Source organism: Chenopodium album, chromosome 27 (assembly GCF_948465745.1).
Source record: "Chenopodium album chromosome 27, dcCheAlbu1.1, whole genome shotgun sequence".
Taxonomy (NCBI): domain Eukaryota; kingdom Viridiplantae; phylum Streptophyta; class Magnoliopsida; order Caryophyllales; family Amaranthaceae; genus Chenopodium; species Chenopodium album.
In genome coordinates, this window is record NC_137860.1 from 17,219,620 (window position 1) to 17,242,119 (window position 22,500).

The 22,500-nt window shown below is 34.5% G+C and overlaps 1 protein-coding gene across 1 annotated transcript in view; it reads right to left on the reverse strand.

The window, feature by feature from the left end:
* Positions 1-2,680: 2,680 nt before the first annotated feature.
* Positions 2,681-22,500, reverse strand: part of LOC145619054 (two pore calcium channel protein 1B-like) — a 31,607-nt gene continuing 11,787 nt past the window's right edge. Inside the window, exons 6-24 of the mRNA XM_081673653.1 lie at positions 20,587-20,647; positions 20,218-20,384; positions 18,937-19,042; positions 18,754-18,831; positions 17,126-17,187; positions 13,453-13,525; positions 13,254-13,319; positions 13,013-13,156; positions 12,840-12,897; positions 11,627-11,734; positions 11,118-11,181; positions 9,091-9,259; positions 8,516-8,580; positions 8,270-8,360; positions 6,525-6,611; positions 5,391-5,468; positions 3,208-3,242; positions 3,008-3,113; positions 2,681-2,845 (exon numbers count right to left, since the gene is read on the reverse strand). Of these exons, the coding sequence (XP_081529779.1) occupies positions 3,008-3,113; positions 3,208-3,242; positions 5,391-5,468; positions 6,525-6,611; positions 8,270-8,360; positions 8,516-8,580; positions 9,091-9,259; positions 11,118-11,181; positions 11,627-11,734; positions 12,840-12,897; positions 13,013-13,156; positions 13,254-13,319; positions 13,453-13,525; positions 17,126-17,187; positions 18,754-18,831; positions 18,937-19,042; positions 20,218-20,384; positions 20,587-20,647 (1,618 nt within the window). The 3' untranslated portion in view covers positions 2,681-2,845. The remainder of the gene's footprint in view (positions 2,846-3,007; positions 3,114-3,207; positions 3,243-5,390; positions 5,469-6,524; positions 6,612-8,269; positions 8,361-8,515; positions 8,581-9,090; positions 9,260-11,117; positions 11,182-11,626; positions 11,735-12,839; positions 12,898-13,012; positions 13,157-13,253; positions 13,320-13,452; positions 13,526-17,125; positions 17,188-18,753; positions 18,832-18,936; positions 19,043-20,217; positions 20,385-20,586; positions 20,648-22,500) is intronic.

Sequence of the window (22,500 nt, forward strand, 5' to 3'; positions counted from 1 at the left end):
AAATGAAATGAAATTCATCCAAAAAGAGATCAAATGAGTGCCATAAATGTCACTCATCACCAATCATCTTCTAGTAAAGCACATTGCGGAAATTTCACATAATAAAATAGTGTTAAATGAACCTTGTACTCGATTGCCCGACTCAACATTTCAATAGGTGGAGTTCCACCTAGTTGCACAATCCGGTGCTATTTTTATAGTCTTTATCCTTTGTTGCCTACAAAAACCTTTCCATTCTTGATATCTCAAGTTAGAGCTATTAATAGACATAATAGCATTCCTTATTTTGTGATAAAATGGACCAATTGCTTGTGTTCCATCTTTCACACACAAGTTAAGAACATGACAAATGCATCTAACGTGAAGTGCATCTCCATCTAACATTACATCGGTCAATTGGAGTTTAACCAAATTTGCACTATATGTCATAGAAGTTGCATTATCGAAAGTCATAGACATGATTTTATCCCTAAGACCATATGCATCAATGGCTTCCATCAAATGATGAGAAATGTTAAGACCGGTATGAGGGTATTCAAGCATTTTAAAATGAATGATGCGTTTTTGTAACAACCAATCATTATCCAACCAATGACAAGTAACACATAAATAGTGAAGTCCGTATCCACTATCCCATGCATCGGCAGTTAAAGAAACTTTACTAGGAAGATTACTCAATTCATTTTCTAATTTCAATTTATACTCTTGATAATTCTTCATGGCAGCAGATCGACCTGTTTTTCGGGAGATTTTTCTGTGTTTGGGTTGTAGTGCTCGGTTTATGTAATTGTTGAAGGCATCATTTTCGGCGAAAAGAAAAGGTTGTTCGGCATGTACTATCATTCTCCCAAGTTCATCTCTATCTCTCTCATAATTGTAAATGAAGCCTTGTGGATAGAATTCAGAAATTTTGGGTTGGGTTGGATCACTAGATGGTCCACCACATTTTTTGGCATGTCTACTAAGGTGTCCCGTCTCTCCCTTGGTTTCGGCCGAGAAAATTTTACTACAAGTCCGACACTTGGCTAAGGCTTTTAGTCCATTTTTACTCAATTGAAAATGTGCCCAAACTTCACTCTTTCGGTTGGTTTGTGAAAATTCCTCTTCGGTACACCACTCTAATTGGGTGTTAGGCATTTGGGTGGATGGTTCACTCAACCCAGAGGCTTGTGTTTGACTACCTTGGGAAGGAGGAGGAAAAGGAAATTCTTGTTGTGATCCGTATAAATGAGGTGAGAATTGTGTTTGTTGAAAATTTTGAAATTGGGTCCAAGGAAATCCATGTTGTGATCCGGAAGTGTTTGGAAAGGGCATGTTAGGGGAGGGAAAGGACATGTTTAGGGGGGGGGGGCAAAGGCATTGAAGTGTTTGGGTTTAGTGATTCCCTATGTTTTGACTTGGCTTTTCTAGAGGAGGAGGAAGGGTTCGGGTTTGATGCCATGATTAATATTAATAATAATAACAATAAGTCAATAATAATAAAAGTAACAAAAACAATAATAATACAAATAACAAAAACAAAGTAACAATAACAATAATAATAACAATTAGTAAGTAGTTTTTATATAAATTAAGTTTCTAAATATAAATATAATAATAGTAGATTATTTGGGTCAGTGAGATTCCAGGTAGGAGAGGTTAGGAGCGACGTTGTCCGCCCAGATACCGCCTTAGACAGATTTCAACAATCCAAATAACCCACAATTAAAATAGAAAGTAGAATTTACATAATTAAGTAGTTCCAACTTCCAAGAGTACAATAATAATAATAATAATAATAATAATAATAATAATAATAATAACAATAATAATAACAATAACAATAACAATAACAATAACAAATTAAAATGAAGTTGAGTTAGATCTTACAATGACGCTTCAATGCTTTTCCATCTTACAATGACGCTTCAATGCTTTTCCAAATTTATAATTTTCCGAACTTATAATTCCCCGAATTTATAATTTCCCGAACGTAGATATAACATTTTTTGTTTTTGTTTTTTTTTTTTTTTGGTAGTAGTAGACTAATAAAAGTAATAATGGTAAAAAATGTAAAATTTATAAGAGAGTAGGAATTTTTTTTTTTTTTTCACAAAAGAGACCAAGATTGTAGGAATTAGAGAATAAGAGAGAAGAATTTAAACATGCAGTGAAATGTCTAATCAAACATGAGGTTTTGAGTAGCAATATTTACTTTTGCAGTGGAAGCTAAACGTGTTTGGCGGTATCCTTAATCCGTTCATATTACGCAAGTTTTTTTAAAGTTTTTTTACTTAATGCGTATGAAAACAATATTAAAGTTTTTTTAATAATAAATTAATTAACATGGACCAACTACATTAGACATGTGGCATAATTTACCTAGACAACCGGTCACCTGCTACTCCAACAGGTTTTGACTCATTTTGAGAAAATATCCTATAAAAGTCAAATTATTTTAGGTTTATCAAAAGCTTGACTTATTTTGAGAAAAACCAACTAAAGATTGGCTTGTTCTTGATAAATTTTCCTTTAAAGATTGCTCATATATTACTTTGGTGAGATGGTGCTCATTTTCATTGTCAAGACAAAGTCCTTCTAAGTGGCATCAAGATTATCACAGTATAAAAAAAAATAGAGCACTGCCTGTATAGTTCAGGGCATGAGGGGAAAGCAGGGAGAATCATAGCATGTCATCATGTCCAGCAGAAATTGACGCTGAAAAATAGATAGACGAATCTAGAAGCATCGTCGGAACTACATACATCACATGTTTCCAGATTATTCACTATTCAATGGTAAGATGTTGCCTTTTGCATCAAAGGTTGGTTGTTCAATTAACAGCAGAGACAGTCTGCAGGCTCTTCTGCATTAAAATTTAGGACAAATTTCAAATTTACAGGGAAATATAACAAATCACAATTTTAGGCAATGAGATCTGAGATAAACTGAAAAATCCCACGTCCATTTCCCTGATCCTTTCATATGAAATAAGAAAATCGAAAGGAAGCTTAAGGGAGTAAAGGACCTATGCTTCAGAAGCCCCCGAAGCCTCACATGCCTCTGATTTGTCCAGCTCTGAACTCAGAATACGGTGGAGTAGTATATCAACTCTTTGGCTTCGTGATTTATGACTGTACCAAATCAAAATAATATTATTTTATAATTACGCATTCTGTCTGCTTCTGAAATAGAAGAGTTTTCAATAGGCTATTCGTAGATACATACCCAGTATATCGACGATGATACTTTTTTCTATTGTCCTGGAAACAATAATAAAACAATGATAGTTAGCGTCAACTAATACTACTCTAGAGCAAGGTGCAAACGCAAGGTTAAATAAAGCAGCAGCTTCATAAGTTAATAGTACCATTGTGCTGTACAGCATATAAGTAATCATTCAGGCAATAAGAACAGCCAGCAAATGGGAATTGCCTTCAAAATTTCCTCCCGTAATCACCAACCAATGTTAAGAATATGTATATAATGTAGAACAAATTCAGTAATTTTACAGATGTTATCAACAGTTACCAGCTAAAAGAGCAAGGTAACACTTTCATCCGATGTAGTCGTGAACTAGTGGTCACTATGCAATCAACTCAAGGACAAAGATCAGCAAGAGATCAACATCATCGCCAAATTTTGATTACACATGCAAGGCATGGCGGATATAAAGGCAAGTCTGGAACTATACTTAAAAGCTAGTCACAAAGGACTTTGGTAAGATCCCAATAAAGAAGTCTGCAGGTATGGTGTTAATAAGCATTGAATTAAGCCTTCAAAAAGAGTCCAGAATTGAGAAGTGAAGTATTGTCGAGAGTAAAGCAACCTTTTCAATATGGAAGATTACATTTGCTTGATCAAGTTAACCCTAATCACGATAACTAAAAATATTTCTTGTTTATAGTCTAAAAGAATAGTTCAGTTCGAAAATCGAGATTTATGCTCTATGTAATTTTCAACATTACAACCATCCTAGAAACAAAGTATGACATGCCAAAACCCTAGAGCACTTCAAAAGTTCAAATTCAAAATTCAGTTTTTCACCAACAAAATGAAAATAGTTAGAAATCTGATACTTAACTTGAATATTTCATTTGAGGGCATGCTTGGATTGGGGTAATACATTAAGGGGGTAATTAATGTCAAACTTGAAAAAACAAAAGTAATTAAAGATGGTGTTATAGGAGACATGGTGCTCACAAATGAAATAAACTAGTTGTGCCATGAGGAAAAGAGAGAGATGGAGGAATTATTACTCTCATAATGAGGATAATAGTTGCCCACCCTTCCCCTAATGTAACTATTACTGCCAAAATGAGGGTATTGATTCCTCGTTCTGCACCTTACACCATACCATCACTACATAATCATCTTACAATCAAACCATCACTATCTCCTTCTTCCCTATCTTCACATTCATTTTGCTTAGTTTGACTTTTATTACCCCCTTAATGAATTACCCCCTGAATGTAAGTCGTAAAAACAATGTGCAGCCCTACCTCTTAAATTTGTTGCTACATCTAAAATAAGACAACACTAAAGTGGCCAAAGCACTACCTTTGACAACAGAATTTAGACTTGGACAATGGCAACAACAATAAGGAACTTTGAGGAGATTATGTAATGCTTTTACTAATTTTAGTTGTGTTCATGTTAGACGGGCGGGAAATACTATTGCTTACCTAGCGGCTAGATGGGATACGAGCATTAGTAACGATTGGATCTGTACAACTTCGTTTTCCCAGCGTAGCTTGATTTTATAATATAATTTCCCGTGTTTGTCTTAAAATAAAAAAAAATAAAAAAAAAACACAAAAAACACAAAAAACAAAACAAAAAACAAAACAAAAAACAAAACAAAAAAAACAAAAAAAAACAAAAACAAAAAGGAACATTGAGGTATCATTTAACAAGTCCTGCCTATGTTTCATGATAATGGTAACACTTTCTATATGGGTGTTTAAAAGTAATGATTACACTTTTCTTTATTTCATTCTACTTTTGGGTAGATGACCCACCTTTTCAAATGCATATATATTCTAATATTTTTCAAATTCCTTGCAACATTCCACTAAACTGTTTTAAATTTTTTTAATTGTTCTTTTCTTCAACATTCCACTCGGTCTATTTTTAAACTTCTTCTCGTAAATCATTCAATTTTCCCCAAAGCCTATACTTTTCTCATACATTCTAATCCTTTCTCCTAATTATTCATAACATGATATTCAACCATTATAACAAAAACGAGGGGAGTATATTTAACCAGCTCATATAGTGATGTACCTCAACAAATATAAATTGAAAGCAATTATTAACTTCTTATCCATGTTATATAGACACAAAAAAGTAGAATGTGTCACAGTAAGAAAGAAGTTCAAAGGATCAGTTAGTTCGTGAATGACGCTGACCTTGCTTTCTTCAGGTTCTTCTTCTGACTCCTCAAGCTCTAATTCTGAGAAAAATGCTTCCAACACAAAAGCAATGATCTGAAACCATAATCAAAGATAGCATTTTTCATTAGTCTAGTAACAATATAAAATACCGAGAAAAATCAACATACCAATGATAGGAAAGAATAAAATTATAGGACACAGCCATATTTAGTTCATAAAACAAACATTGGACTTAACTTTTTAATGTTCTAAGAACATTAAAATCAAGGTCTACTGCATATGCAATACTATTTCTGTTCTTAAAGGCTTTATAAGGTTAAGATAGAGAGACAGTGTTGCTCTGCAGTTCGGTGTAAAAATCTGTATTAAAAAAAAGGGGCGGATAAACTACGAAAATCCTTTTTTTGAGGGTGGAATAAGGCACGCAGAAGACTTCGGAGTCGGGGGGGGGGGGGGGGGTAACATGTGGGAAAAAGTAAGTTGGCCAAAATTTGTTCAGGGTAAGGGGTAATTAGATAAAAATGCAACAAATTTGTAACCAATGGAATATAGCAACAGCGCAGAGAACATTAAAAAAATAAAATAAAAAAAAGGCAAATAACGACTTTGTTGGATTTAGAAAACAAGAGTAAGCTGAACTATGAGTCATTGTTGGAGAGAAGCATGTGTTGCACAAAAAAAGATGGGGATTAACGACTTGAGTTGGATTGTCAACAATTAGTAATAACGTAAATAACACACCTATAGAGATTGAATAGTAAAAGGCAGAGTGAAGTAGGGCATCAGAAGAAATTAGCTACAAGATGTTATGAATCGTGAAAGAATTGCTACAAAACTCCAAATGAGTTATTCTTGAAAGGCTGAAATAAAACCAGAGGTGTAATAAATAATCAATCAATCAAAGCCTTAATCCCATAAGTGGGGTTGACCACATGAACCAAAAGTGATTTTCCATATAGTTATTTACAAAATCTTACAGGTGTAATAAATAAGTTTGTACCAAATTGCACACGCTGATCAATGTTCTTAAACCAAAGGGAATGCTAAGTATCAAAAAAGAGCTGAGGCTAGTTCTTACTAACTTTAAAATAAGCAACACTGTGGAGAAAGGTAAAAACCAAAAGAGAACAAAAAAAAAAAACGACTTACCAAATTCAAGATAAGCATCACTGTGATGAGGTAAAAACTAACAAAGTACATCAGGCTCCATGAAGTTCTTGTCAAGTCCCAGTATGTCTGAGGAAATAAACAATTCCCTTTAATACTAAGTATGTTGCAGTTTTTGTTGCTCATACAATAATAATATGCATGGTACATCAATAAATGACTATCCTAGATTTATCGTGATCTACCTTATAACCTTCCAACACTTTGAAAGACAAAGTAAAAAAGTGTCATTGGGCTAACCAACATCTAATCAGTGATTTAGTATAATCTGTAGAAGACAAAAAAAGTGACATAACAAACATAGCTCATTCAAAAATCCCGTCATTCTTATGATAGAACTAACGAGAACATAATAAGCTACAGCAGTAGCAACATATTTAAGTAACCTAGTGTGAGTGACAACTTACAACAATACATGCTGAGTACATGACCTCATTTATTGCATCAACAAAGCAGCTTTACATAAGTGCATGATTAAAGTGTTTTGACAGTATTTCTTATTGTAATCAACTGTAAGAAATATTGCCGCACACCCATTTAATCCCAATTTCAGTTGGGCAATCCATGTGGGAGAAAACTCACTTGCTGTGTGTCCACGAGGACATGGGCAGTTGCTACATGAAATATTATCTTTACAATGCCCTTGATAAGTGTTTGTTCATTCAAACTAGAATATGTGAAAGTTTAAGGTACCCTTATTCCCTAAGGGCTTTTTCTTCATAGAAAACATAGGCATTCACTTTTTTCATTGTTGCATCGATTGGCTCGATGGCCTTTCATATTGAGTTTATGATGCATATATTAATCCGAATTAGCAAGAAACTCTATGAATTATATTGATGAATTCAATGTTCAATGAGCTTTGTGACTAAAATTTAAAGGTGAGAACTCTAATTATCTCAAGAATAAAGGGTCTCTTCTTAGTCACAACTAAAAGATGATCACGAGTTGCAACAAGTGATTTTTTTATTATCATTCAAACAAATTATTAGATAAGAAAACAACTAAGTTTCCTACAATAAATAAAATTTATACTAGAACAAGTAGTCATAACTCATAAATGTGCTTGAAACATGAAAAATTCACTCAGTGAGTAACCATGGTTTCTCTTACTTAGATTATAAATTAAGTCTAGATTCGACTTGCACATTTTTACCATTCACTTGAGTTTTATAGGTACATTAGCATATCATTCACGATCCAAACTAGAATATAATATCATTCAATTAATTCGTATCAGAAGATTTTTCCAAGGAGAGAGGCATTTAGGCAAAATAGAAGCTATAAGTTTGGAGTTGTTTGTCTGAAATAAGCATTTTGGGAAAGTTATGGCAATATGTTCGGTGAATATTGGAGTTCCATTGGTGCAATCTGGCTATATATTTATAAATTCTTCACTTTCCAACAAGAGCAAAGAATAATCACCTTATCTAATTCTTGCTTTAACTATTGAGAATTGAGCAAAGAATAATCACCTTATCACTTTCCGACAAAAGCATTTGGCATATTTCCAAAAGTTGCATATAAATATCAGATTCTTTACTGAAATAAATCTAGAGTGACATTTCCGTTTTAAGTCTATCACCATGACAGTCAAGGATCATCCACAAGACATATAAATGCACCACAAATGGAACGGTTACACTACACTATTGAAAATTGAGAATTAAGGAATTCTGGACAGCCTTTTTTCTTTAACAAAACATGGAAGACAAAAGAAGTGATACCTGCATCCAGGCTTGCCAGTTCCCCATTACTACTAAATTGAACGTTGTCACCATAGCATTCGGATAGTCATTAAAGTTGAAGAGCAAATAACTGTTGTAGTTAAGATAATCAATACATACAAAGTATGAATGAAGATTTAGGCAAGGAAAATAGCAGATGACTAGTTCCTGTCCCACTAACATATAGAATCACACAACTTTCAAACAAGTGACCAAAGTTCTGCACAAATTATGGCAAAAGGATACTCGTTTTCAGCAAGATCAGATCCTTCTAGTAAAGGATTCCCTGCATTAACAATCCCGCCAAAAACCTGTCAAACAAGAAAGAGTATGAGATTATGCAAGGGAACCAACAGAAGATGCTGCAGTGGGATATACAGAGGCAAATCTATCAAAAAAAAAAAAAAAAAAAAAAAAAAAAAATAGAAAACCATTGGAGCAGGAAAAAGGACAAAACAATATTCTACAGGACATGCTGAATTTGCTTATTTCCAGTACATAAAGAACAAATAAAAAAGGTAGCTTTTATATATCAGTTGTAAGGAAAAGGATATATATGAAGCTATAACAATATTGCTTATAAAAGGAATACCTGTATTGGCAAAGATTCTGAAATGCCATTCGTGGATAATAGAATAATATGTTAAGCAATAAAAACTCACACTCACTAAAGTATCGTTTACATTTCAGAACCTAATAGCCAATCTAAACATAAATAAATTAATAAATACTTCAGAACTGATATTTTAGAGATTGATGGAAATCACAAACATTAGATGGATCAGAAGACATGAAATTTCAGTGCAGACAGAATTACACACCTGAACACCAAGAGAGCTATAGATGCACATGACGCAAAAAACAGTCCCCAGATAAGGCATCAAGCTTGGAATCAAAGTCAAAAATGTTGCTACAAAGGCCCGATAACGTTTGACTCGCATCGACAGTCTTACTAAACGTAAAACTCTTGCAAGGATAAGATAACGAATCCTGTTTAAATATTAGGAAGAAAACAATAATCCATCAAAATTCAATATTGTGAAAAAGCTTTATTGCAAGGAAGATAACAATAACTTCACATAGGAAAGGGAACAAAAAGATCAGGAACAATAGAAAGGGATCCTACACTTCTTTCAGCTAGAAACGGACTACCCAGTACACCACACATACATCAATTATATCTAAAATGTTCGTCAAATTGAATAAAACCATACAAACTGGTATGTAATATATATACTGCCCCATCAGATACTCATAATATATAGTTAAACCCCACTCATCTAGTCATCTAAAGGTCAAAAGATCAGCCCCACATCTTAAGCACTTACTGTGTAAAATAAACAGTCATGAATTTGAAAAAGAAATAAAAAGAAAGTGGTACTAGTACATTAAATTCTAAAATAAAAGAAACCCAAGTGTCTCTTGGCGGACCATAGCATATGAAGATTACAGAGATTATTGTGTTAGAATACTGTCCTTCAATCAAGGTGATAAATAGTTTGAAGGTTTAATCACAGACAGTTAATTTATGTCAAGTGATTGAAATATTTAGTTGTAAACCACTTCCAATCATCTAATTCAGCAAGTACTTTATGACACACTCCTAGCTGAATCTATTGGGTCACACACAATAGCAAAGAACGAATCAAGTGTACAGGTGGATTAAAAGCCCAATAGTCACACACCAAAATAAAGAGGTCTAGGGAAATGTGCATGGTCTTCAGTGGCGGATCTCAACTAAACCCATATCGGATCTGGGAAAAATCTGAAAAGTTTTTTTAATTATTAAAACACTAAAACTATTTAAGTAAAATATGTTAGCTATTGCAGCAGCGCAGCAGTAGGAGCTTGACTTACCCAACTCATAGGTCGTGGGTTCGAAATTGCCAAGCTCTTTTTTTTTTTTTTTAATGTGTCTACTTCCGTTTTTTCTTTTGCTTACCCGTATACCCAATCACCTATTACCCCAAAAATGTTAATTCTTTGAAGTTCGACCACATTTAAAGGAATCCATTCCTAGTTCCCCATGTCTCTAATTTATTCTTAAAAATTATAGTTTCTAGTCATGTCACATCGGGTTCAATTGTATATCTTTCGTAAGCTGTTTTTTTTTTTTTTTTTACATGTGCACACCCATATTATTATTTATAGGATGTATTTTGGATTATGCCATTGTAGTAGATTTTACTACTGTAGATGTGTTTAGTGACTCCAAACCCATAACAAAAAATTTCTAGATACGCCACTGATCTGATGATCTTGGAACTTGTGTGGCTGTGTGCATGATTTCCCTAAGGTGGTTTTCTAGGGTTTAGAATCTAACCTTAGGCTTCCTAGGAGGTAGAAACATACATTTGCATTCATTTTCCTATCAAGGCAAGAACCCTAAAGCTAAACACCACAAGTAGATTGTATATTGTTTCTTCGTCATTCTAAGCTAGCAAACTCAACCACGATTCAATATGTGTCGTGTGAATATCAATAGAACGACAACATTTGATGTCCTCACACTGCAAGTGATTGGATCGGCAAAAAAGAATACACTACAAAGGTATAATCAATTTTTAGAAATTCACGATCAACACGTGTAGATCCTTCGATGTTATTTCCCCGCAAAATCACATATTTTATTATATAAGATCCCAACACATTGAACCAATGACCTTAAAACAAGATACAGAGCATCCAGCCTGATTAGATAATATGAGAAGCATAACACATAGATTTGAAAAAAGATTTCAATGAAAGATAAGCATAGCGAAACTAATATGTTCCAAACTCCAATGTACAACTAGGGCTAATATTATGCAGAATAATGTATTCACAATCTGGAAACTTAAAATTTTACCATTCTCCATTGGATAGAAAGCTTTGACCTTCTGGTGTAGCAAGGGTCACTGTTTCACCAACAACTGCATAAAAAGATTTAGGAGAAGGGAAGCAGAGTGCTTGAATTAGTTGATCAATTACAAGATCATATCTCTAAGTAACTTTGATCCAGAAGAAAACAGTCACAGCACAATATTTCCTCTTTAGACTGCCCAAAATTAAATATAGATGTTTCAGCTCTGTTCAGTTGTAAGGTCAGGAAGCCAATTTTCCAAATCTTTCTGTCAGAATACATGTTGGGCATCAACAGCCATCAAGTAACTGAAGTTCTACAGCTTATTTGATAAGCATGCCACTTGTGCAGAAGTGACCTTGAGATATGCAATTAAAACTTCGGCAGATTCTCCTACTAAGGGTTAGGGGTAGGGTCAGGGTGGAAGGTGCCCAAATGCAATGACAGATAAATCATGATAGATAAAGAAATAAATTAAATGTGAAGCAAAACAAGTTTGACCATCAGAAGATTACCTATCACACAAGTTATGACAAAATCAAAGCGGTTTTGACCATCCCTCCAATAATTCACAAAACCATGTGCATATATCTTCAAACCCATTTCAAGCACATATATCCAGCCTGTTACCAAAAAAAAAGGGGGTTTTACCAATTATTTAGGAAACCATCATAAAGGTAGACAGTTTGCAGTTTAGATAAACATATATGGATGAATAAAAACGGTTATGATAGATGATCAATTAAGTAATAGTATATGTATAAGTGAGCTATATAATATGTGCAAAATTTACAGTTGTCATTAATCCCTTAATTACAGCCTTTTAAGAGTAGAATAACAAAAGTTATGAGCAAAGAAAACGAGAGCAAGATGTATGATAAAGTACTGGGTTAAAGAGAGGTTGAGACTTAGATAGTGTTCTTTTCACTTGAATCTCACTTATCTTATTGGCATTGAACTTGTATTATCTTGTTTGAAATGAACTTATTAACCCTTACTTTATCTTTTTGGACCTACTTATTACGCATTATTAGATCTTATCAGAATTTATTTTAGCTCTTATCTTTTGTGAATATATCTACCCTTATCTTACTTGTAATTATCAGACCTTATTTACTTATCTGAACTTAATAGCCCTTATCTTATCATACCTGGATTTATTAGGCTTAAAATAAATCTATGTAGCTACCGTTTTCCTTTAAGTGGATGGGCTTAGTGAAAATAAGGTGAGGAGAGCAGAGCCTTAATGTGGTAAAAGAGAAATAGTAAGGAAAAAAAAAAGTAGTCTACATTAGTGTCTTCAGCTCATAATAGAAGTATCAAGAATCTTTTGGAGGACTTATTCTTTCAATTAATTTAGAAGACTATCTTGTGCGTCGAAGCAGTCTCTCTACTAAAATAATATTGCATACATTTGTACCTCCATCCATACTGCCTGGTGACAGCTTGAAAGCATATTGGTGCAAAAACTCTTAAGATATTTGTAAGCCTATTGACAATGTTAGGTTTTTGTAAAAGTTTAGTAAGGAATGGTACTCCTATGTCTACTTATCAATCTCTAACTTCTCTAACTTCACTGATTTCCAATGCAGTAAGCCCATAATTCATATTATAAAATGACATGTTCAATAGAAGCTACACTGCAAAAATTTACTTGAACATTTGGCACAATAATTTCACATAGGATCCAAATTAAACATAATTCGTTTAGGATGTTCAAGTGCATACCAAACACAAATTCTACCACTTGCCAGAGTTGCTGAGCTGAACTATCAGCTATGTCAAGCTGCACAGTTACCATCATAAATGCATTATAAACTCAAAGCATCACCAATAAAAATCAAAGTTAAAAAGAAATCATAAAGACATGAAAGTGCTTCAGCTTCAGGAATTATTTTTACCGTGGTTTCAATGATAACTGCTATCAAATTTATCACAAGGATGATAACAACAATGTTTGCAAAAGTATCACTCTTAATAAAGGTCTTCAACTTTTCAGAGAAAGGAGAGTAGTAAATTGACGGCATTGCCTCAAAACAGGATGGCTGCATGAGAAGGTAATATAGCATATGACCAGAAAAATAGTGAGTTGGTCATATAAGAATCCATATTATAATTTGGCCAAAGGTCAAACAAACTTACACAATCTTCCTTTGCAAACTTTGTTGCAATGGCATGACATAGATCGTCAAATTCTTCTTCATTAATCTGCTCAACAAAAAGGAATGTAGTAAACAAGTTACTGTAAAGAACAAATTTCCATCACGACTGTTATTTAATGATATCTATTATAGCATGTAGAGCAACTTAAAATGATAATTTAGTACCATAAAAAAACAACCTTAAAATCATGACTATCATCCAACTCGTCAAATATCAGTTCAAAGTCTTCTTTTGATATTTTTGGCAGCGACCTGAAAATAGCACCAATTTACACAAGATTTATCCCACAGAAGAATCAAGAAAACAGGTTAAGACTCTTAAGATGTATGCCAAAGTAATGTGTTTTGATTTATTAGATACAGTATGTTGACTCCAGATCAATAAGAAACTGCATGACCAAAGCTGAAAAGTAGGACCTAATTCTTAAACTGACAAAATCAAGAAGAAAGAGAAACAAGCAAAGTTGAGATTGATTACAAATAGACGCGATGCAGAATCTCCAACACGGTGCTTAAGTACAGAATTACATCCCTTTTATCATCAACATGTACTTATTTTTTAATAATCTATAGCATTAGATGCAAAACAAAAAGAAAGAAAAGGAAAAAGACCAACATTTTCTATATTCTGATAAGTAATTTAGTCATAAAATAAAATTCCAAGTCATTTTATGATAACTAATCCCAATTATCTCTGACTGACTAATTTCATTCCGGGGACAATGCATCCGCCCCACATAAGCTATTAATCACTTAGATCGTTATTCTTCCCTATAGATGGCCAAAACTATTATTGGGTTTTATTTATAAATTCAAGCACATAATCCACCCTTAATTTCTGTCCCTCTTTCACATTTAGCATTTGAATAACAATTTTTTATTTAATCTAGCACATGGCGCCTAAAAGTTTGAATGGCCCTATTCTAATCTTGTTTTACTTGTATATTTTTATTCTTACTTCCTTATAAGGGTGTTCCCAAGATTATGATTTTTTTTTTTTTTTGGCGAATCTTTCCACTATGGGAATTTTTACCCACACTCCCTCAAGACACCCATTTTTTTAAAATTCAACACTGATGTTACTCAAACTCTTCATTTTACCTCAAGTACCAGGGTTGGACCCTCGGCATTTAGACATGAGTATGACATTTAGTTTAGATCAAAATCACATAATTTTCTCACAAAATAGCCAAGTCGAACACTTGGACACGTACCCGTGTCAGTACTTGAGTCAGAGGAACACAGGGAGGGATAGTGTTTACAATGAAAAAATTTTGTTAGAACTAATCTTTTAACTATCTCTTTAGTGAAAAATGTTCGTTCATAAAAAAGGGTGAAAACTAGGACCTTTAATAAAAAAAAAAATATTTTGTAAAGGGGGATGTAGACAAATCTCTAGTGTTGACTTGTTTTACATATTTTTACTTTGTTTTCTGCCCTTTCTCTTCCTCAACCACCATGCCAACTAGCCCACCACTACCTATCCTCCACAGCCACACCAAATCCCCTACTTCCTCCTCCCTAGCCTTAACTCTCACACCCCAAATCTCATTCTTTCCTTTATCTCCTGAAATAACCGCTAATCGCCCCTTCCCACCTACTACATGCCATCACCATCTCTGCTAGATACCGCCCATAGACTCCTCTCTTCTCTAACTTATTTTAACTCTCTCTTTCAACTCTACCTCTATCCTCTCTTCAAACCCACAATTGTAGCCACATTATGCTATCTACTAGCAACCCGCTGCTGCCCAGCTTCCACCCACGCAACTCTCTCATTCTCTCACCCCTTTTATCCCCAACTGATTGTGATTTTAATCTTATTTAAATATTTGTGATGAACCTACTTGACCCGCCAAGTCAACAGCCACCTACTCAAGTGTAGACATGGAAGAAACACTATGGCAAAGGAGACAAACAGCAGAACAGTCAGCAGCAGGGTGAAAGGCCGTTAGAGGAAGGAGACAAGGAAGTTTAATGTATTACTTGGTGGAGTGGCTACAAACAAGAGCAGACTGATTCTCAAGACATATAGCAATTAAGACTAGGATGCTTTTTGAGTAGTGTTTGTAATGTATAATAAATGTGAATGGTGGGAGGAGGGTATGTGATTATTGTGAGAAGAACACTTGAGAGAGTAGCTTCCTGAAGCGGCTATTTGGAGATTAATAGCCTCAAGCTATTACTTTTGTGACCATTGCCATTTTCAATTAAAATGAATTAAGCTTCCTGCTATCTTACTTCGGTATTCTTTATCGACTTTCGGTCAACTATTGAATCCATTACAATTATTCATGTAGCTCATGATAGAAAAGAAGGGTTTAATTTATTCAATAGATTTTATTTGGTTCAGGTGAGGTTCAATGGTGGGATGGAAGAAATTGGAAAAAATAATGTTGAAAGAGGATAGGTATGGTTAGGGGTGCTAAACCTTCGAGCCGAGCCCGAATAGTGGTAGGCTCGGCTCGAGCTCGTTTGTCTCACAGCAGGCTCGGCTCAAGCTCGAAGCTCGACGAGCTTTAGAAATCTAAGCTCGGTTCGAGCTCGTGACTCCATACGCAGGTTCGAAGCTCGGCTCGAGTTCGTGACTCCATACAGCCCGGTTAAAGCCTGTTTTTTTTTTTTTTTCTAAACCATTTAATCAAATAAAAATGTTGTAGACTCCAATGTTATTAATTTCTACTCCTAAATTCAATTTATCAAACCAGATTACATACACACAAAATCCGATTAATTGATTACAATTTACTTTTACATACAAGCTAAGGAGATTGATATAGGAGACGATGACGAGGTGTAATGATTGAGCGTCTTGGCTAGTGGTGACGATGAGGATGTCGGTGGAGCGGTGTTGGGTTGGTATTGAGATGGAGATGTAATGTTTTATCTGATGGAAGTAGATTAATAGAGGATTAGAGGAGAGAGTAAAAAGCTTCTCATGTTAGAAGCAAGCTGGGGACTTGGGGAGGCAGGGAGTGCAGGAGAGAGAAACTAAAGGAGTTAGGTTTTTTTTTAGTTTATATATGAAAGGCCTAAAGGTATGTGACGCTGGGCTTTTATTTTTGGGCTGAAATAAACAAATGCATGTTATTAGATTTGGTTTATAGTTTGATTTTTAGATCTTAATCAGATTTTTAAATATTCATAATTAAATTTTTAACTAAAATAAAAAAGTTTATATTTTTCTAAAAATACACTATATGTTTATATTTAATCGAGCCTGTTCACGAGCTTTCGAGCCGAGCTTTAACTTGCTCGGCTCAGTTTGTTAAGGTTTCGAGCCGAACTCGAACTCGAGTCGAGCCTCGTCAAACCGAGCTTTGACCGAGCTTTGACTGAACCGAGCTCGAACAGTTCACGAATAGCTCAGTCTCATTATCACCCCTAGGTATGGTGATGGTGGAGGGAAAGTGGTGTGATGGTGATGAAATGGTGGTAAGATGAAGGTGGATTGCTTGGCATGATAGTTAGGGAGGAAAAAGGGCAAGAATTCAGGCAAAATTCAAGTTATGTGCTGCACAAGTGAGGGTCAACACCAAAAATATCAAGTTAATGCTCAAAATCTGGCTAAAGGTCCCCTTTCGCAAATTGAAACAAAAAAATAACCATTTAAAGCCCTAATTTACCACTTTTTTTATATATGAAAGGAACGTTCTCACAAAAGGTCGACTTAAAAAGGTCTCTTTTGTCAAATTGTCCTACAAAATACATTTAGAAAATAATATTACGCAAATTGAAATTAGCTAGTGATATTCCCAAGCAAGACTAAAGCATAACCACCAGTCCACCAACTAAGGTACAAATCACAAAGGAAAGAAGAAAAAAATCATTCTAAAGGGTTAAAAGATATACCTATATTTGTTCAATTCTTCAAATAGACAAAGACATTGCTCTTGATTAAGAAATCCACGATTCTGCAAAGATTAGAGAAGATGCTTTAGAATTACACGGCAATAATAAGCTAATAATTTAGGGGAAAAAAAAAATAGTAACATGAAAGATGTAAAATCACTGATGGAAGGTTACGAGACAGATACACATAACTTCTAGGCTTCTAGCAATTGCAGAGTAATTTAAAAGTGGTAGATCAGCCCCAACACTTTACCATGCAATCCACCCCCTTGTGTATTTAAAAGGAATAATGCAGTAACATTACTCTTGCTGAATCTACCATTGTACTCTAATTTATTTTTTTTCTCACTGAAAAAGCAGCACCTAACAGGTAACGCCTTCGTAACTCAGGAAGCTACATATATCTATGCTTGTTTCATTTGACATATAGTATATGGTTATATAATTAAAAGAGCAAGACCATGAGACTGTTTGGGATTTTTAAAAAGAGGTAAAGAGATGTCTGGACTATATAGAAAGATGGAAAGCCAGAGGCGAGACATAGTTGGAGCAAAAGCATACCACCACCACTACCCCCCCCCCCCCCCTTCCACCCACTTGAAAGGCCCAAGTGGCCCATTAAATATCAATGGCAGAGAGGTAATCATTTTTTTTTCATCTGTTAAAGTTTTCTGACCTTTGCTATAATCATTTGGACCCCTTAACAGCCAAGGCTAGCTTCGCCCATGATGGAAACATCCAAAAATGGGTCAATAACATTATAAAGGAAAGGCAAGCATCATATATTTTATAAACGGTATTAGCCAGAGTTTCATGTAGCACATCCTAATATTTGTTCTTTATTTTAAATCATTAATGATCTCTCACTGCTCTGCTGATAAGTAACATGAGCACCTAACATGGAAATAATATCCTGAGTTTATGACATACTACAAAATGAGAAGGATGCATGAACACTGAACAAAGACATGATCTAATAGATTAGGTCGGCTGATTGGCCTACTTACCAGCCTTTATACATATGTAATGGAGAGGAGAGGGATGAAAGTGAATCTGGACCCGACCCAGATCTGTGGATCCCCTTTTTTTTACGGATATGGGTCTTCAAAATTTGAACCCGACATATCCAGGTCCGTTGAAAAAAACATATCCGGGTCAAGTTTAACAATAATATCTGGATCGAGATTCGCTAACCCGTTTTTTAATTTTCCGAATAAAATAAGTTTGACTCGAACATTATTGTTTGTAATGGTTCTAACTCTAACCATCAACATTCTTTTTGTTTGCTCATTTGTACTTGTTTCATTGTTTTTTATGTTATGTTATTTCGTAAAACAAGTGTATAAGTATTGAACATAATTATCCCTGACGAAAACTTGAAATGCATTTCTTTGACTTGAACATTAAATTAGTCGTAAAAAATTAGGCAAAATGAGACCCGGATCAGGTGGACCCCGTGAGATCTGAAACTGGATCTCCATCTTTCAGATCTGGGTCAAATCTGGATCCAGGGTAGAAAAATGGATCTATCCATGAAACGAATCCCCTACTCCCATCCAAAATTGAAAATTATATTTCTCAAGTCTTCCAGCACATTAAATGGAGAAAAATACAGGCACTACACTTACATATCTATCCATCAAACGAAAGGCTTTAAGCAGTATATTTTTCCTCATACTGTCCATCTCAGAAACTTGTTTGGCAAGCTGCAAAACCAATAATTCCACGACATTGTGAAGCATTGTATGATAATCAAATAAATAAATAAATAAATAAGATAATGGCAATAATTATAAAGCAGATTAACACACCTCACTTTTAAAGCTGTCGTACACAACGGCAAGAATCAAGTTTGTGACGAAGTAGACACCCAGTAAGATGTACAGAACAAAGAACAGGGAATACCAACGTGAAGCCCTGAGGTAGAAAACACAATAAAATGCAACAAAAAAGATATGATCATAGACGGTAAATACAAAAAAATCGAAATAAATATACAAAAAGAGAATAAAACGTAATCAAAATTCTTGATGACCTTACTGCAAGACTAGAAACAGGAAGAATACGAACCAATCGCCCCAAACCAACATGAAAATGTTACATAACCAGCTTTTAAAAACTCTATATAATAAAAGAAACTACACTAATGCTCATGTGCTTTTCCCTTTGTCATTTTTCTTTACTGATTCATTTAATTTATAGTTAAAATTTTAAATTACCTGTTGACATCAAATCAATATAATCCTTTGCACAAAGGTATGTTTTTCTCAAAAACTAATAACATCAAGCAGGAGGACTCATTGGGAACCATGTATGAGTGAAGCTGAGATAAATACCTATACTTCTAAGAAAAATAAGCTAATTCCAATTCTGAGAAAGATATCCGAGCCTTGGAGGAACATATATTTTTTACATGACAATTCCTTGTTCTTTTTCCCTTTATCAAATTAGTAACAATTCATGGATTAACTACACATTTCAGGGCTCACTCAAGAATTAAAAAATTAGAATCTCGTCTAAATGCAATGTTGTTTAAAGAGATACTGAAAATATTCTATATTAAAGATAAAGTTCTAACAAAAACAGAAAGAAGAAGTTAAAAGCCCCTCAAACCATCATGATCTTTCTAAACTCTCTCTTCTTTTTTCTTATTGCTATTGGAGCCTTAGATTCTACAGGTGCGAGATGCACTAAGACACAAAAGATCCCTACAGCCTAGGCACAAAATTTAAACCAACGACAAAGGCAAACCACGCACCTACTAGATACAAGACAGCCATTTATTTCAATACTTTAAATTATTTTTTCTCATCTTTAGACATTTGCATACAAAGCACATCACCATTAAATTAGGATTAAAAGCCCTAGCATTTCACAAATCGTTACTACTTGCTGGTCGGAAACCCAAAAAACAAGATCTAAAGTTTACAAATTAATACTTTGTTTTAACAAGTTTGGTTGTATAGTACAGGATGAGTGCTTCATGAACTTATACACATTAAACCGGCAAAAGAGCAGCATCTAGAGAGTTACTAGTTATTATAAGATATCAGATTATAAAGAAGTAAACCAATCTGAGAAGTCAATCTTACTTGTATGCAGGAATCCAAACATCAGGACTGTTGGAAGTTGTGAATAGAATGAACATTTGATACAATGTAGTACCATATGACGTAAAAACTTCGGCTCCCTGTTGAGTATCTTCAAACATAACATAAGCTATCCAGCTTGAGAACAAGAGAAACACAAGTGTGAGTGCCTGCATTAATTGATGCTGTATTAAATAAAAGATTGACAAATATAGAGGTGATGAGGATTTAATACAAGGCATTCAAAAGAATTAGCAGATAGGTAACCTAGAAGATAACTGCAATAGAACTATTAGGCGTACATGATTTAGGATCATATAAAAACAATTGGTTAATAAAACAAGCAGAAATGCCATATGTTGGATTACTAACCCAGACATTGAGATACGTAGGAAGCATCCCAACTAGAACGACAACACTTCTTCTTAATTCCCTACAAACAAAAAATCAGAATTTAGAAAATAGAAGTTTGACTCTCATTATAACAAAACGTCACTGTAACATTGCAGTTACAAAGAAGCATATTATTTAAACTTTGGTTTACATGCAAGGACACCACTACTAAACAAACTATTAATTAAATTACTTCCTCCACTTCTTTTTTGTCGGCACATTTTGACTTCTGACATTATTCACATAAGTTACTTTGACTTCTTTCTATGATTTATCCTTGAAAAACACACTCATCTAAGGTCTTGTTAGATATGTCTCGACGTCTATTATTCTAATATCAATTTTTTAAAAATTTTGAATATAAATAATAAGATATTAATGTTTGAAGTTATGCATTGACAAACATGTCAAATAATATGAAACAGAGTAATTATGTAACAAGAAACTTTTTCATAATTAGTAATTTAGTACTACTTATGTTTCGTAATATTCTTAACACAATTTGCACAAGAATTAAGGCTTCGGAGAGAAAGAGTAAAAAGGTGGTTGAGTGCAAGATAAAGGAAATTTGAAGTAAATTGAAGTAGAGGAGTAGTAAAGTGGGTGGGTGTAAGTGAGTAGAAAGGTAAAAATATTTTGGGGTAAGGGGTAAAATGGTAAAAGGGAGTTGCCAAAAATAGAATAAAGTAGATATGTTAAGAACATTATGAAATAGTAGTATATAATCGTTATCAAAATGTAAAAATGATATGTGTGTTTTACATATATTGTAAAATTTTGCTTCATCGCCTAAACCAAAAGCCAAGTTTGTGTTCATGCAGTACTAAAAATAAATAATAAAAGAATCCATTTTTCATGATTTTTGATTTAAATCTAGAACATATCTAGCTCTAGTAAGAAAGTAATATGAATCCATATCATTTTCTTATGTGATGCTTGGAATTGTCACTTTTTTATTTTTTTTATTTAGAAAAGCCGGAGCTAGCATTATATTGATAGGGAATCTAAAAGAACATAAGGAGCGATTGGTTGGGGACAATGATTCTCCCGAATCTATTCGGCTCCAAACGGACCTAGCTTAGCGACATGGTGGGCTACAAAAATGTCCTCCCTTTTAACATGAGACCAACAAACATAATTAAAGCAAGAACTCAAAGCTAGGATATCTCCTCGGTTGAAAGGAATACATTACTGATGGGTGTCATAAATGGCACCCATTTGATGAGCATTTAGGTTGTTTTCACCTTCTTTTCATGGTTCCATGCTTAATAATGCTTAGTTTTATGCATTTGATCTTTGTTTTACCTTTCCTCTCTTACTTTGTGGCTTTTGTGCATTTCTATGGTTTTTCTAGTCTTTACTCCTTTACTTGCTCTATTTTCGTGGTTGTAGTTATTGTACGAGGTCCGAGTCTTGATATTGGTGATTTACTAAGGTGAAAGATGCTTTTGGAGCAAGGTCATGGCAACTGAAAAGCTCAAGATGCAAGGAAGTGGATTCTCCAAGTTCTAGCTCTTGCGCTATCAAGTTGCGTTATCATGAAGGAGTGGTGTTGAACCCACTATCAAGTGCCTTAGAAGATGCCAACCATGGTGTTCATCATCATCATTCAGAGCGTTCACTCGAAGACCTTAGCGAACGCACGAAGCCACGTGAAGAACCGAAGAAGCCAAGCGCGGGCGAGCAACCCACGGGCGCGGGCGCACAGCCAGCAGCGCGGTCACGCCGCCCGCGCGGCGCACCTCCCTGGGTACTTGCATTGCTCGGTTTCGTTTCGCGCCTCCTATTTAAACCTTTGTAACCCGATTTTGGGGCAAGTTTTAGATTGAATTTTGATCATAATTTTAACTTAGTTGAGAGATTTCTCTCTCTAGTTTTAAGGTTAGTTTAGGA